Source organism: Antechinus flavipes, chromosome 6 (genome assembly GCF_016432865.1).
Source record: "Antechinus flavipes isolate AdamAnt ecotype Samford, QLD, Australia chromosome 6, AdamAnt_v2, whole genome shotgun sequence".
Classification (NCBI taxonomy): domain Eukaryota; kingdom Metazoa; phylum Chordata; class Mammalia; order Dasyuromorphia; family Dasyuridae; genus Antechinus; species Antechinus flavipes.
Window position 1 is genome coordinate 48538201 of NC_067403.1, and position 14727 is coordinate 48552927.

Genomic DNA, 14727 nt, shown 5'->3' on the forward strand with positions numbered 1-14727 from the left:
AATTCAAGATTTCTTCAAAGCATGCCCTTATTATTCTTTTCTTCTTGTGACTAAGTAAAACAGGTGTTTTTAACTGTTAAATAGAACAAGTGTATCTCATTTTATTCCTTTGGTGAACATAAATCAATATGAGGCTGAATCAACTCAAGTTCAAAACATCTTGACATCAACATTATAACATAACAAATATGCTTTCTTCCCAATTAGATTATAAACTCCTTGAAGAAAGAGGCTTTCATTTTCTTTTTATGTCTTCAGCACCAATCTAAGTACTCATCCTACAGAATGTATTTTAATAGTTGTCTTTTGATTTGTTGATCCAAACTTGCAGGAAAAAAATAGGAAAAATCATTTTGAATCCTAATTTCAATTTCATAATCATGTATAATGGTAAATTACATGTAACAAAATAATACCAACCATTCCACCTATAATATAATTTAATTTTTAAAAATTCTTTATATTACAATTTAATAATTTGGCATTTAATAATCCATCACATAAACTCAAAAATGTGACTTAATTTTACTATTACTAGCTATTAAATTGGAATTGTATAATTGAAATATTTTTAACCCCCCCTAAAATGACCTAGTAAAATCTTCAACATTGGACTCCAGATTGCGTATTGTTGCATGCTGTTAATAGTGCAAAGCAAATAATAATGTTAAACAACTTAGAATTCTAGATTCTTATATTAAGGCCCAGAAAAATTAAATGGAATGCCCAAGATCATTCAGGTGATTGGTGACCGAGTCAGGGCTCTTTACAACACATTTTCCACTCAGTTGTGTTTAGAAAATAATTCCCTGGAAAATTGAGAGGTCTCTTTCTGTAATTCCCCTTCTTACTCTTTATTTTTATTTATCTGATTTGATTTTGGGATTCCAATTTTTGATAAAGACATTTAAAGTGTGAACATGAAAGAATCATTTTCCTACATTATCCCCTCTTTTACAATATGAAAGGAATCATTGCTGATTTCCTATATACATAAGAATCAAATTTCTTCAGATAAATTTTATGCTTCTTTTGTGCCCACAGTGACATCTGGATACTCAACAGGAGTGCAAAAATTCCAACTGGAAGAAAAGAAATATGATGAACAGTGCCATTCAATTTTTATGTGTATTTGAATTCATAATTTTACAAAATAGAAAACGATCCATGGATATTAAAGCTTATGTCAAACATTATATAACTTTTCATTTTGTTATTTTTTCTTAAATGACCATTTTTAAGTGAAAGAATGAAATCACAAGGATAGTACTTTAGTACAGAATAGGTACTAAGTATTTTTCTCTTGCTCTTGAAATGATAGAAAACCTCTAAAAGATGACATTAGAAATTTCTTCTTTCAACTGGACTTGTAAACAAGGAAATTTATACACAAACATTTTAGGGAACACAATTGGATAAAATTTAATGCAGTTTTACATTTAAAATATAAATTGCTTAAAATTATTGAAATAAGTTGTCCTAATAGATTACATGGAAATTATAACACCCATGTTTACTTCATGTAATGAGAAATTAAGTGGTAAATTAATTTTAATAAAGATGTCATATTTTTTTAAAGTCAAAGTCAAAGTTGATTTCAAAAATCAACTCTTTTACATCACACACACACACACACACACACACACACACACACACACACCAGCCAAAAAAGGGGTCCTCACATGAAATATATAACAAATATTTGCTGTTTATTTCCTTTTGTAGTCATATAATTCATTATATGTGTTTGAAGCATTTCCATAAAGACACACTATCTTCCCTAACAGATGGAAAACTATGTTTAAAACAATTGGCAACGTAAGAAATCAATGAAAACATAATAAGCTTTCTCTTTGATTTCACATTGATGATCATTGTCATGACAGTCACAGTTTTAATTAATATTGTCTTGCTCCCAAAAAATTATTTTTTGTTAAGGTATATTTAATTTTGTCATTTGTTAAAGAATTTAGGTTTTATCTTACCTGGTAGGGTTTGTGTCATAATTGTGAAACTAATCCATGACCCAATCTGAAACATTTAAAAATATGTTAGCAAGCAATGCAAAGTTATGCATTGATATTGTATTAGTGAAAATATTAATTATCTAAAATTAAATGATTAACAATCTAAAAGATAATTTTAATTGTTAGGTGATTGGTTGAACAAACACAATAATGAAAACTGCTCCCAAGGACTAAAAGTTTAGTTTGGAAATAGATTAATTAAACACTGGCAAAACACTTCCCCCCTTCCCCCAGGCAATTGGAGTTAATTGACTTGGCCAGGTTCACACAACTAGAAAGTGGTAAGTGTCTAATGCCAGATTTGAACTCAGGTCCTTCTGACAACAGGGCTGGTGCTCTATCTACTGCACCACCTAGCTGCCCCCGGCAATATTTTTTTCAAAAATGTTGCATTCATGAGAAACATGATTACTTTTTTTCTATTAAACATTGTATAAAGTTGCATACATTATATACTAAGTATGTAGTTTTCAAAAAAGAAAAAAATGTGGTTTTATATAAATTAAAACCTATTTTAAGCAAATGCACTTACAAAGGTTATTGCCTAATGAAGCCATCAAATCAACAAAATATTTTGAAACATGCATACCATTTTACAAACCAATATATTTTTGCTGATAGTATTATGTAAATGTATATATGTGTATGTACATACATATATGTGTGTATACATGCATACATACACATATATGTACATATAGATAGACATGTTTATTTATGTATAATACATGTCATCTGTAAAATAAAAGAGGAATTAGATAACCTACCTCATAGGTATAGTTGGGACAGGAAACAAACATAAACAACCAGGTGAAAGGGTTGTAAGTTGGACTTGGGAAACAGGCATTATTTCCTTTGGGAGAGGAAGAAAGAAATTCAGTGACATTGTTATTTTATAAATAACTACTGATGAGAGATAGACAGACACAGAGAGACAAAACAGAGTGAGAAAAAGAGACAGAGAGAAAAATACCCAGAGAAAAACACACAGGGAAAGAGAAGCATATACAGAGAAAGGGAACGATGGAGGTAGAAAAGAGAGAGGGAAAGACAAAGAGAGACAGAAAGACAGAGACAGAGAGAGATAAACAGAAAAAGAAACAGATAGAGAGATGGGCAAAGAGACAGAGACAGAAACAGAAACAAAAAGAGAGAGAAACAGAGAGATAGAAATAAGAGAGAGAGAGATGCAGAAGAAGTTCCTCAACTAGATTGCTGGCCAAAAGAGACATGTGATCGATTCAGTAGTAGTTTACATTCCTAGCCAATGTATAATTAGAGTCTCTATTTTGAAAAAAATTATAAAAGCATTTCCCCAATAAATTCTCATTGATATTTAAAAGAGGTGGGGAAACATTTTTCTTCCTATCTAGCATTTTAAAATATTATAAAATAAATATTTAAATTGTAGAATTTGTAATAGATCTCAAGGCAATATTTTAGTTGTTTTTCTTTGAGAGAACAGTAAATCATATACACATATATTTAGAGAGAAGATTTTCCTTTTGTCAATGGGTTAAAGTATTTCACTATTTAATATACCTCATAGCATAAGGCAATATGTTTATTATATACAATATAAAATCTTCTAGATTTGTCTTATGATCTTTTTTTATCATTTTAATATTTTAATAGATAGCTGTTGCTCATTTTGTTTTGTATATATCTAAAGGGCTTTTATCACAATAAAATACCCTTTTATCTCAATTAAACTATACTAAAAAAGCTTTTTTTTTATTTAAAGTTACAAAATTTATTTCATTCTCTCCCTGAATTTTGTTTCTAGTTGTCCACATTTTTTTTCCAAGTTGTAGATTCCAGGTGCTTTTATAGTAGTGATAAAGCATCATAACATTTTAGAAAATGAGATTAACTACAACACAATATCAACAAAAGGAGAAATGTTATATATAGAGAAGCATGCAAACTAAGTTATGAAATATCTTCTAGTTTTGTATCAAAGTGAGAAGTTTACAATAATTACCCACATATATTCCACAGTATTATTCATCAGGATAATAACAATTTTAAATAGTTAAAAATATCTATATCTGTCACAATACTTAGTAATGTGTCACTCAAGTATTGTTAATGATTCCTTCCCTTTTGAAATTTTATCAGAAATAGCTTAGTAATTACTATTTAATGATTTCAAGTTGAACTCTTCACTATGACATTTGTAAATGAAAATATGAGTCACAAGATTTTCCCTCAGTTGAATGACTTAATCACATAAACAATTAAAAAAATGCTTAGAGCATTTAGGTCATTATGAAATATTAGTATATTGATGCCAAAACTATAGTAATTATTGTACTAGGAAAAGTTAAAAAAAATTAAAATAAATATCTTCCACTACTTCATTCCATGGCAAATGTATGTGTCATGTTACTATTACTAAGGATGTCTGTTGCTAATGATCACAAATTTGGCAAAAAAAAAAAAATAGTAAAAAAAATTATAGATCATTATAGGGAAATAATATTTTTATACATTATACTTTCTGAGAAAACACTGATCACGTGTCAAGAACCAGGGGATACCATAAAATGTATGAATAAAATTATAATGATTCTGTCACGTAGCAAGAATAAGTGATAACCTATGGGGATTTGCTTTGAAATATAATTAATTATTTATCCAGCCCTGTCAAAATTTAAATAGTGCAAGATATCAAGATATCAAAAGATTATGAATAATACTGAATAAGTAACATGGATGTTATCATGGAGGCACTTATTCTGATTCTTTGGCCACCCAGAAGTATATATTCTAATTGTACATGGCTTTAGAATAATCTCGATAAATTGTGTCTTATATCATTGCAAAGACACATAATAATAAAATTATAGATCCATTGGGATCACCAATTGTTCTGTCAGTTATATTTAATAAAAATCCAGTTTAAATTCTGATGATTTGGGTTAGTTTATTATTCATTGATCCATTTAGAACATTATTAGCTATGGTAATATGTTAAAATTATTGATTAATATGTTCTCTAACAACATATATCTAGAATCAATGTCTATAGCTGAAATAGTCATTACAGATCATCTACTATAAATTCCTAATTTTACAGATGAATAACCTGAGGGCAAAACAAAGTTAAGTCACCTTCCTGAAGTCACAGGTATGTTACAGGTAAGATATGAACCCAAATGCTTTACTATAAGAGTCAATGTTCTTTCTCCTCTATCTTTTAGTACTTGGATGAGAAATTTATATATTGATTCATTCAATATACACTGATTGAAGAGATTAGTAACAATTCTGCTACATATTTCTAACATGGTACCCAGAATTAGAAAAAAAAATTTCACATTGCCACGAGTCACTGAAATAAGTGGATAGATAATGGAGAGCATTTTGATTCATAGTTTACCAGTGCTAAGTCATTCAGACTATTTACTCACTTATACTTGAACAGTGAGAGGTGAGACGCTGAATAACCAGGTCTGTTTTGCTCTTCTTTTAAAGAATATATTTCTGGATTACAGCCTCTTTTGCAATTCAAGCATTAGTAGATACTAGGCATAAAAAGAAAAGGCTGGGAGAGGCAAGAAGGAATATACTATATAACATTTAGCAAGAGGGTGAGTACAATGAATTTTTTTAAAGAGAGAGGGAAATATAGACAACAATTTGAGCTATATTAATAAAACAGTCAACAAAATTCACTTCACCACAGCAAAAGAAAAAAAGAGTGAAACAAACCTGTGTGATTTGGATGAGCTAATACTACGTTGATAAAATGATTCCCAGCTTCACAAATCTGAAAATATTTCAAACAACATCAATATTATTTCTTTCACAAATATAAAAAACATGGCTATCTCCAGTAACAAATTCTTAACAGTTATGGATAATCATTTATAAATCATTTGTAAGAACATGACACATTGGAAAGTGACTACTAGTTATGCTATATTATCTAATATCTTTTATGAAATTCTAAGAACAGGCTGTTTGGAATTATCAAATATTCTAGGTAACTGGTTTATTATCCATAACAAATATATGTTGTTAATTTAAAAAACAATTATAATATAACAAAAAATGATGCTATTTTCGGTGATAATCCAGAAGAAACTTCCAGGTCTTGCCAAGTTTCAGAATAAAAGTACCAGGAATCAGATTTTTAACTGAAAAAAAAATCAGATAAGTTTACTATGACAATATTAGTGATTTTATTTTTCTTCATATTTCTAAATTTTATTTGATTCTTCCTTATGTTGAATGATATGCAGATTCTGCAGAGGCAAAAAGTTCAACAACTGCTTTTGGTTTTCTGATATACCAGGATTTCATTTTATTTCTTTACTTCAAGAAAAAAGCAAATATTAAATTATTTTTTCCAATAGTATAAAGTTCACATTAAAAATGGTAGTACACTACTGACTCTGTATCCCAAGCAAATCATAAAGGAGGAAAAATGATTCACATGTGCAAAAATGTTTGTATCAACTCTTTTTGTGGTAGCATAGAATTGGAAAATGATTAGATGCTATCCATTTAGGAATGGCTGGATAAATTGTGGTATATGAAGATAATAGAATATTATTGTTCATAAAAAAAAGGATGAAAAATCTGCTTTTAGAAAGGCCTGAAAAGATTTACATAACTGATACTGAATGAAATAAACAGAACCAGGAATACATTGTACACAATAATAGCAAAAATGTATAATGTTCAACTATGAAAGACATGGTTCTTCCTGTGGTTCAGTGAGCCAAAGCAATCCCACTAGACTTTGGATAGAAAATGTCATCTGCACAGAAAAAAAAGAGATTGAATATAAATCAACAAATGTTATGTTCATTTCTTATTTGTTTCTCTCCCATAATTTTTCCCTTTTATTCTGATTTTTCTTTCCCAACATGATTTATAAAGTATGGTGAATTGTGTACATATATAGTACATATATATACATACACACTATATACATATATATATATATATATATATATATATATATATATATATATATATATATATATACATATAAATATCTCATTATGGAAGGACTGAAACTAGGGTATATACAGACATGGGATATATACATCAGTAAGACCAACTGAGGAGCTTGGAAGCAACTAGAACAGCATCAGTAGCTTTAGGAATTGTAGCAGATCATGCAAGTAGTCAGAAAATATAGGGAAGTATTGGTATTAATATTGGATGCTGTTGAAAACTCCATTGCCCATACTCACTTATGAGTCTTAGTTCAAGGATGAAGAAGAAAGTTTGTGGTGGATAATAAGGGAAGAGGGATTCCTTATGATGGCACTTTCATGGCATAGAGGATCACTGATTATCAGTTGTGACTGCATGAGAGCAACAGATCTGATCATAGTTCTTAGGTCAAGAGTATTTGTTTTTTGTAGATGAGCATAGGCTCTTCTTCAGTAAAGATTAGAACAGAGAAAAGGAGAGCAGCAATCACAGCTTGAAAAAATTACAAGCCTCAATTATCTCTAAAAGCAACCAGAAAGGGGAGGGGGGATACAGATTCTTGGGACAGTGACTGGCTAACACCAGCTAAATAGAGCCTAACTTTAACATAAAATTCAAAATGAAGAAGTAATCTGGAAAAAGAAACCAATATAAGATGAACTTAAACATAAAAAGCTACTTAAGGAAAATAAAAACACAAACAGACAAAGCAAAAATGTTACAACAGCCATAAACCGAGTGACTAAAAAAAAAAATTAAATTGGACACAAGTTTAACAAGAATTCCCAACTGAGGAAAAATGAGAGTGATATAAAAAAATTCAAAAACCTAATGAGCAGCTTGTTAAAAGATGCATAAAAATGCAGAAGAAAAATAACATTAAAAAACTCACCAAATGTTATAAAGGAGGGAGGGATGACACAAAGATTTATTTAAGAAAAGAACTCCTTTAAAAAAATGGTAAATGAAAAAAAGTACAAAACCTAACTGAAGAAAATAATTCCTTAAACATTAGAATTGATCAAATGGAGGATAAAGATTTCATGATTCAAATTCAAAATAATGAAAAAAAAGAAATATTTCATAAAAAAACTGATCTCAAAAATAGATTCCAGATCTAGAGATTTCAGAAATATTAAACTACCTCAAATCCATATTTTAAAAATATAAAAATATTATTAATATCATGTTTCAAAAAATTCAGAAAGGAAAACTGCCCTAAATCACCTCCTGGGAAAAAATCCCCAATGAAAAATTTATGGCTAATATTATAGTATTGTATTATATTAATTATATTACCTTATATCATATCATATTACAACAAAATATTATATAAATTCCAGATATACAGTTGAAAGGGAAACTATTTCAAGTAGACAGGAAAAGCAAAAATAAACCAACAACATTGAAATATCATGGAGCGACAACATCACACAAGGTTTAACATAGTTCGTGTTAAAGAAGTGAAAGGTTTAAAACATATCTTAGAAGGCAAAAATGCAAGATCTGCAATGAAAAACAACATACCCAGAAAAAAACTGAGTATAAAATTCAAGGAAAGAAGTAAATGTCATTGTTACAACTGGAATGTAAGTTCCTGATTAAAAGATCAGAATGGAATAGAAACTATAAGATTCAAGAGAAGCATAAAAAGATGAATATGAAAGAGAAATAAGTGAATTTATATGGTGAAATTGTTTACATTCTTACATTTAAAGATGATACATATAATTCCTAATAGTAATATCATTATTAAGAGTAGTTAAAAGACTAAATAGATGACATAATTATAGATTGATTATATTGGGATAATTATATTTAAAAAAATAGGTAAGAAAGAGGGATGCCTAAAAAAAGGAGTAAGGGGAGAAATAAGAATGGGAAAAAATACATCTTATTTTATGTTAAAAAGTGGCAAAAGCGAAAGTTTTTATTGGGATAGAGGCTACCACTTTAAATTCATTTCATCTGAATTGGTACAGAAGGCAGAATATAAATATATATTCAGTTGGATGTAGAAATCTATGTTATCCAACAGAGAAGTAGGAAGTGAAGAGGTTGAGATGAGGATGAGGAAGGTGATGATAAAAAAAAGTGGACTAAAGAACCTGGTCAAAGAAAAAGCAGACTTTCGAAGAGGGATGGAGGGGAGAAAGAGGGAAAGAGATGACAGACAGAAAGAGAGGGAAACAGAAGAAAATAAAATGAAGAAAAATATACAGTAATCATAATTGTTAATGAAATGAACCTGTCCTAATATAGAAGCAAATAGCATATTTTATTAGAGATGAGAATCCAAGAACATGTGGTTTACAAGAAATACACTTGAAACAAAAAAGATACACACAGAGTTAAAATGATGGGACAGAAGAAAATCCATTATGCTTCAGCCAAAGTAAAACAAGATAGATCTAACAATAATGACCAGAGACAAAACAAAAGTAAAAATAGATCTTATTAAAAGAGATGAGAAGGATAATATATTGTGTTAAAAGGTACCACAATGAAAAATATAACAATTTTTTTCTGATGAGGCCTCATTTTTTTAACTGCATAGGGAACTAAACAAATTATAAGCCATGGTATTACCCAAATAATAAAAGATTAAAGGATATGAACAGGAAGTTTTCTGAGAAAGAATCAAAACTATCAAAATCATAAACAAAATGCTCTAAACCATTATTTGTTAGATAAATCTGAATTGAAATCACTCTGAAGGACCACCTTAAATCTATAAAATTGAACAACATAATAGAAAAGGAAATTGACAAATGATTGGAGATATATAGAAATGCAAAACTAATGCATTGTTTCTAAAATTACAGACTGAAACCACAATTCTACTGCTATAAAACTGTGTGTACCCTTTAAGCTGTTACTAGACCTGGATTCCAAACAGACCAGAGGGATGAAATTTAAAAAATATATTTTTTTAAATATAATTATCCCAATATAATCAATCTATAATTATGTCATCTATTTAGTCTTTTAACTACTCTTAATAATGATATTACTGTAAGGAATTATATGTATCATCTTTAAATGTAAGAATGTAAACAATTTCACCATATAAATTCACTTATTTCTCTTTCATATTCATCTTTTTATGTTTCTCTTGAATCTTATGGTTTCTATTCCATTCTGATCTTTTAATCAGGAACTTACATTCCAGTTGTAACAATGACATTTACTTCTTTCCTTGAATTTTATACTCAGTTTTTTTCTGGGTATGTTGTTTTTCATTGCAGATCTTGCATTTTTGCCTTCTAAGAAAATTATAACAGTTCTTTTTGTGGTGGCAAGAATTGGGAATTGAAGGTATCCTTATCAGTTGTGCTATGTAATTATGAAGAATACTGTTGGTCTATATAAAAAAATCAAGGAATGACTTCAGAAAATCCTTCAGAAATCCAGGATTTCAATTTCAATTTTCATTTGATTTTCAATTTAATTAGAATTGATGCATAATGAAAAACTGGAAGTTCATTGTACAACATTGGATATCATTGTAGTAGTAATATCTTAATAGTATTGTAAAAATGATCAGATTTAGATACTCTGACCAATATAATAATCTAAGACCATTCTAGAAGTCTCATAATAAAAAATGTCATACACATCCAGAAAGAACTGATAATCTCTGAGTGCAAATTAAAGATTTTTTTAAAAAATTTCCTTTTTTTTGTCTTTTTTTGTTGTATATCTAATATGGAAATATGTTTTGCATGATTTGATCATATGCATAATTGATTTATTTCTTACCTTCTTGATAGTTGTGAGAGAATTTGTTATTCAATTTTAGAAAAATAATTTAAAATATATAATAAAATTTTCAAAAGCAGGGAAAAATAAAGTGGAGATCATTTTCAAAGCTTCTGAGTTCTTGTTCTTTTGAGGCAGTAGGTTGATCTTAGCCCCATCATTTAATACCCCATTATTCTAGGACTCCTTTACTTCTTCTATATAATATAGAATTTGACTGAATTAGACAAGGTTGATCTTTAAGTTCTCTTTAAATATCAAGTCAACAATATTTTCATATCGAATTTGAAAATTAAAGAGATTTTAGAGATCATAGAATTCATTCATTCACCTATCCACTATTTCATCTAATCAATAATAATAAATAAAATACCTATTACTAAGTTATCATGTTAGGTTCTTAAAAGGTGAAACAAACTTTTAAGCCCAATTTTTGTGGTCTACATATTATTGACTGTGGGGATTGGCAAAGAGAGAAAGTTACACATTCAAAGAATAGTGATAGGAATTCAGGACTTAATAAAGGATTAGATACAGAGAGTAAGAGGGAGGGAGGAGTAAAGAATGATTTAGACTTTGTGAACAATGATGACTAACTAGTTGTAGTGACAGTAGTAACAAATAGTTATTTTGGGATGAGGGGTAGGCTTTGAATAGAAAATTCTTCCCCATATCTTCCCATAAATTAATCATTGGTCTACTTTATCTCATTATTCCAAAGATATAACAGGCTTTTGTTTTTGTTTTGTTTCTTTTTTGTTTGTTTGTTAGTTTGTATAGTGGGTGTATGAATGTGTGTATGTGTGTGTGCATTGCACAGTTCTTGCCCATCATGAGAAATGTTAAGTCAATAGAAATCTGTAATGAGTCTTCTCACTACATCATTTGTCTCCTGAGTAGTCAATATTCAGAGGACTTAAATCTTGACACACCTTTTACACCAGAAAGACAATATACCTCTCAAAAGGCTTGACAGCATGGGTTTTAAAAAATCTTTATGCTTATATTTCTGGAATTTAGCATACTGACTGGCAGATAGTAAATACTCAGAAAATACTTAAATGGTAATCACATCAGGAGTCCTCTACCATTTAGTTCTATTGAAGATTCATTAAAATGGTCATAACTATCATGCAGTAATATTGTTTTCCTTATTGAAATATTTATTAAATAATATTAAACAGTTTGACTATGTCCATATAGCCAGAACACTAGGCAATATGGAAAATCAGCAATTTTAAGAATGAACTATAATATATTCATAAATCACTAAGTACCTGCATTTATGTGTAATGCACTGAATACTGAAAATTGGCAACATGAATGGCACTAGGAAGATCCTGGTGTAGTCTTTGCTCTGTGATCATTTAATTTTAGGCAAATCATTTCAATTCTCTGCCTGTCATTTTCACCATTTAATAAATATCTATTTGGTTAAATGTTCTGCAAGGTTCTGAGATACTTTGCTTCTTTTATTTATGCAGATTCCTTTGAATTTTCCCATGATTCAAAAATGAGGATATTTATCTATACACAAAATATCCAATTGTCCATTCTTTCTTTATGTGACATTAATAAACATTAGAATTCTTGTTTCTGGATTTAAATAATCAAACTAATCCAGTCAAATGTGAATTAATTCTCTATCGTTCTGCTTTTCTAACATATCAAAAGGCAAAGTATTTATAATCTAAATTGTTTTCTATTTGGTTCCATTTTTTCCTCTGTTTATTGTGCTTATTAAAAGTTCTGATGAATTCCCATTCAATCACCAATAGACCTATTTCAAAGTATCTTGATCCTTAATTTGATTTTTAATGTATATTAACTTGTTCCCCAAAATTCATCTCTTTTTTTAAGGGCAGATTCCTATACATGGACATAAATATATAACTTACATTAGGAAAGATTTCTATTGTTCATTTAAAAAACATCTTCTCCTTGAAATAAATATGCATACATCTCAAGAGAGAGACAGTTTAATTTGGGGACACAATGCAACAACTATGTATAAATCAGATATATTCAGTATTGTAATAAATTTAATATAACTTTCTTTCAGTATCATTTCTAAACAATTTCTTCCTAAGAAAAAGGCTCATCCTTTCAACATTATTTTGAACCTGGAAATTACTAAAGAAAGATTATACTGCTGTGTTTTTTAATTCCCTGTATGATTCATTGGGGAAAACTTTACACATGGTATAAATATGTATGATAACATATATAGTATAACTGGCTATTTACAAATGGAAACTGGCCCTGAGATTCCTTTGGAATATAGAGCTCCCAAAGAGGAAGTTTCTGTATTAATAGAAATCAATCTTAGATTTATTCAGAGGACTAATAGTATCAGTGACTTTTCTAGAATCCACAGCAACAACATATTAAGGTGGAACTTGACCTGAATTTTTCTTGATCACAAAAGCAAATCTCTGCCTATCAAATACTGCTTTTTATGACTAATAATAACTGATATCTAAATTCCCTGTTATGACATCCAAAGGATCTTAAATTAATTTTCCCATGAGGTTCTCACAACAATACACTGGGAGCAAGTTGTGAAAGTATAAATAGGCCCATTTTATGAATGAAAAAATTAAACTAAACTAAAACTCATGTGTTAAATGATATTCAATTGCAAGACAACTAGTATCAGAGGAACTATTTGAAAACAATCTTCTCCTCACTAAGTCCAACATTTTCTCTATTATGAATACTGTCTTTCAAAATCTTTGTGACATAACTTGAAAGAACACATCAATACTAAAAAGTCCAAATTTAATAAAGCCATTGAAGTAGTCACTTGGAGGCTATGCACTTATTTCCTCTTGATATGTAGTGTCTGTTTAAGGAAAATTATTTCTTTCTTAAACCACATTCAGAAGCTGTGATAAATTTTCAGTAACTTCAAATATCCAACCTTTGAGGAGGGATCTGAATTTTGGAAATAGTTGGAGGTAATTTGAACTATTTGTGAAAATATGTTTATTGATAAAATGATTATAATATTACATAATAACATAATCAAAATATAAGAAAATTATATTTAACTTAAAATAAAATGGGAAAAGTTCATATATGAAAATGAATATATAGTTTCTTTATGTCCACTTTGGAAACTGATATCATTGAGTATGTATTGACTTGAGTTAAAGATATGTCAAATTTTAGAAACAGATGTTAACATATAAAATGCAATTATCTTCAGGGAATGTTTTTGCCTGTTCTCATAATGAACTGTCCCAAGTGAGATAATCAAGTATCCCATGGGCTAAATTTGCTTATTACCTTTGGGCACATGAGAAAATCAATCCCTAAATTCACATCTTGTAGGAGAAACTTTGTATTTTGTTTCTTTGTAATCCTTTTTGTTTGTTTTATAACTTTTGTATTTAGTGAGGATGTCACCACTAAGCATTTTAGGCCTTTGAGAAATCTATTAATTCATCTCTAATTTGACATATGTGACATATTTAGATTTGGAGTATAGATATTTAAGTGAATTATTAAAGCTGGCTTAAAAGCAAACTTTGTATCCCCTCTGTCTTTTCTATCTCTACCTCAAATAAGTAATCATTTACTTGCCCCCTGCTGCTGTTGCGTCTCTTTGTAGTTTAGTAACATGTCCTCAAAAAGAAGGTGTAGTTTATCTCTAGAAGGGGCCTAAGGCCTTGAGGCTTACCGGGAGAGTTTCTGCTTTGCTGTTTGTTCCAGCCATTAAACTCGAGGCACACCTCTGGAACTTGAGGAGGCCTTAGAACAGGATGATGATGATGACCCTGTATATGGTGAAATTCTCTGAATAACATTTTGATAAAGTTCTAGTAAGTAGAAGTTTCTTGATAAAATATAATAATTAACATTTCTATAGTTCTCATGATGTGCCAGTCACAATGCTAAATGCTTTACAAACCTTACAAGTGACAAACAATTGGAGGTAAATACCCCCATATTAGAGAAGAGGAAATTGTATCAGAAG

The 14727-nt window shown here is 29.3% G+C and overlaps 1 protein-coding gene across 2 annotated transcripts in view; it reads right to left on the minus strand.

The window, feature by feature from the left end:
* Positions 1-422: 422 nt before the first annotated feature.
* TECRL (trans-2,3-enoyl-CoA reductase like) overlaps positions 423-14727 on the minus strand; it is a 154548-nt gene continuing 140243 nt past the window's right edge. For both annotated transcript variants that reach the window (XM_051964813.1, XM_051964812.1), the window contains exons 9-12: positions 5745-5802; positions 2795-2880; positions 1986-2031; positions 423-1082 (exon numbers count right to left, since the gene is read on the minus strand). In XM_051964813.1, coding sequence (XP_051820773.1) covers positions 955-1082; positions 1986-2031; positions 2795-2880; positions 5745-5802 — 318 coding nt within the window. In that variant the 3' untranslated portion in view covers positions 423-954. The remainder of the gene's footprint in view (positions 1083-1985; positions 2032-2794; positions 2881-5744; positions 5803-14727) is intronic.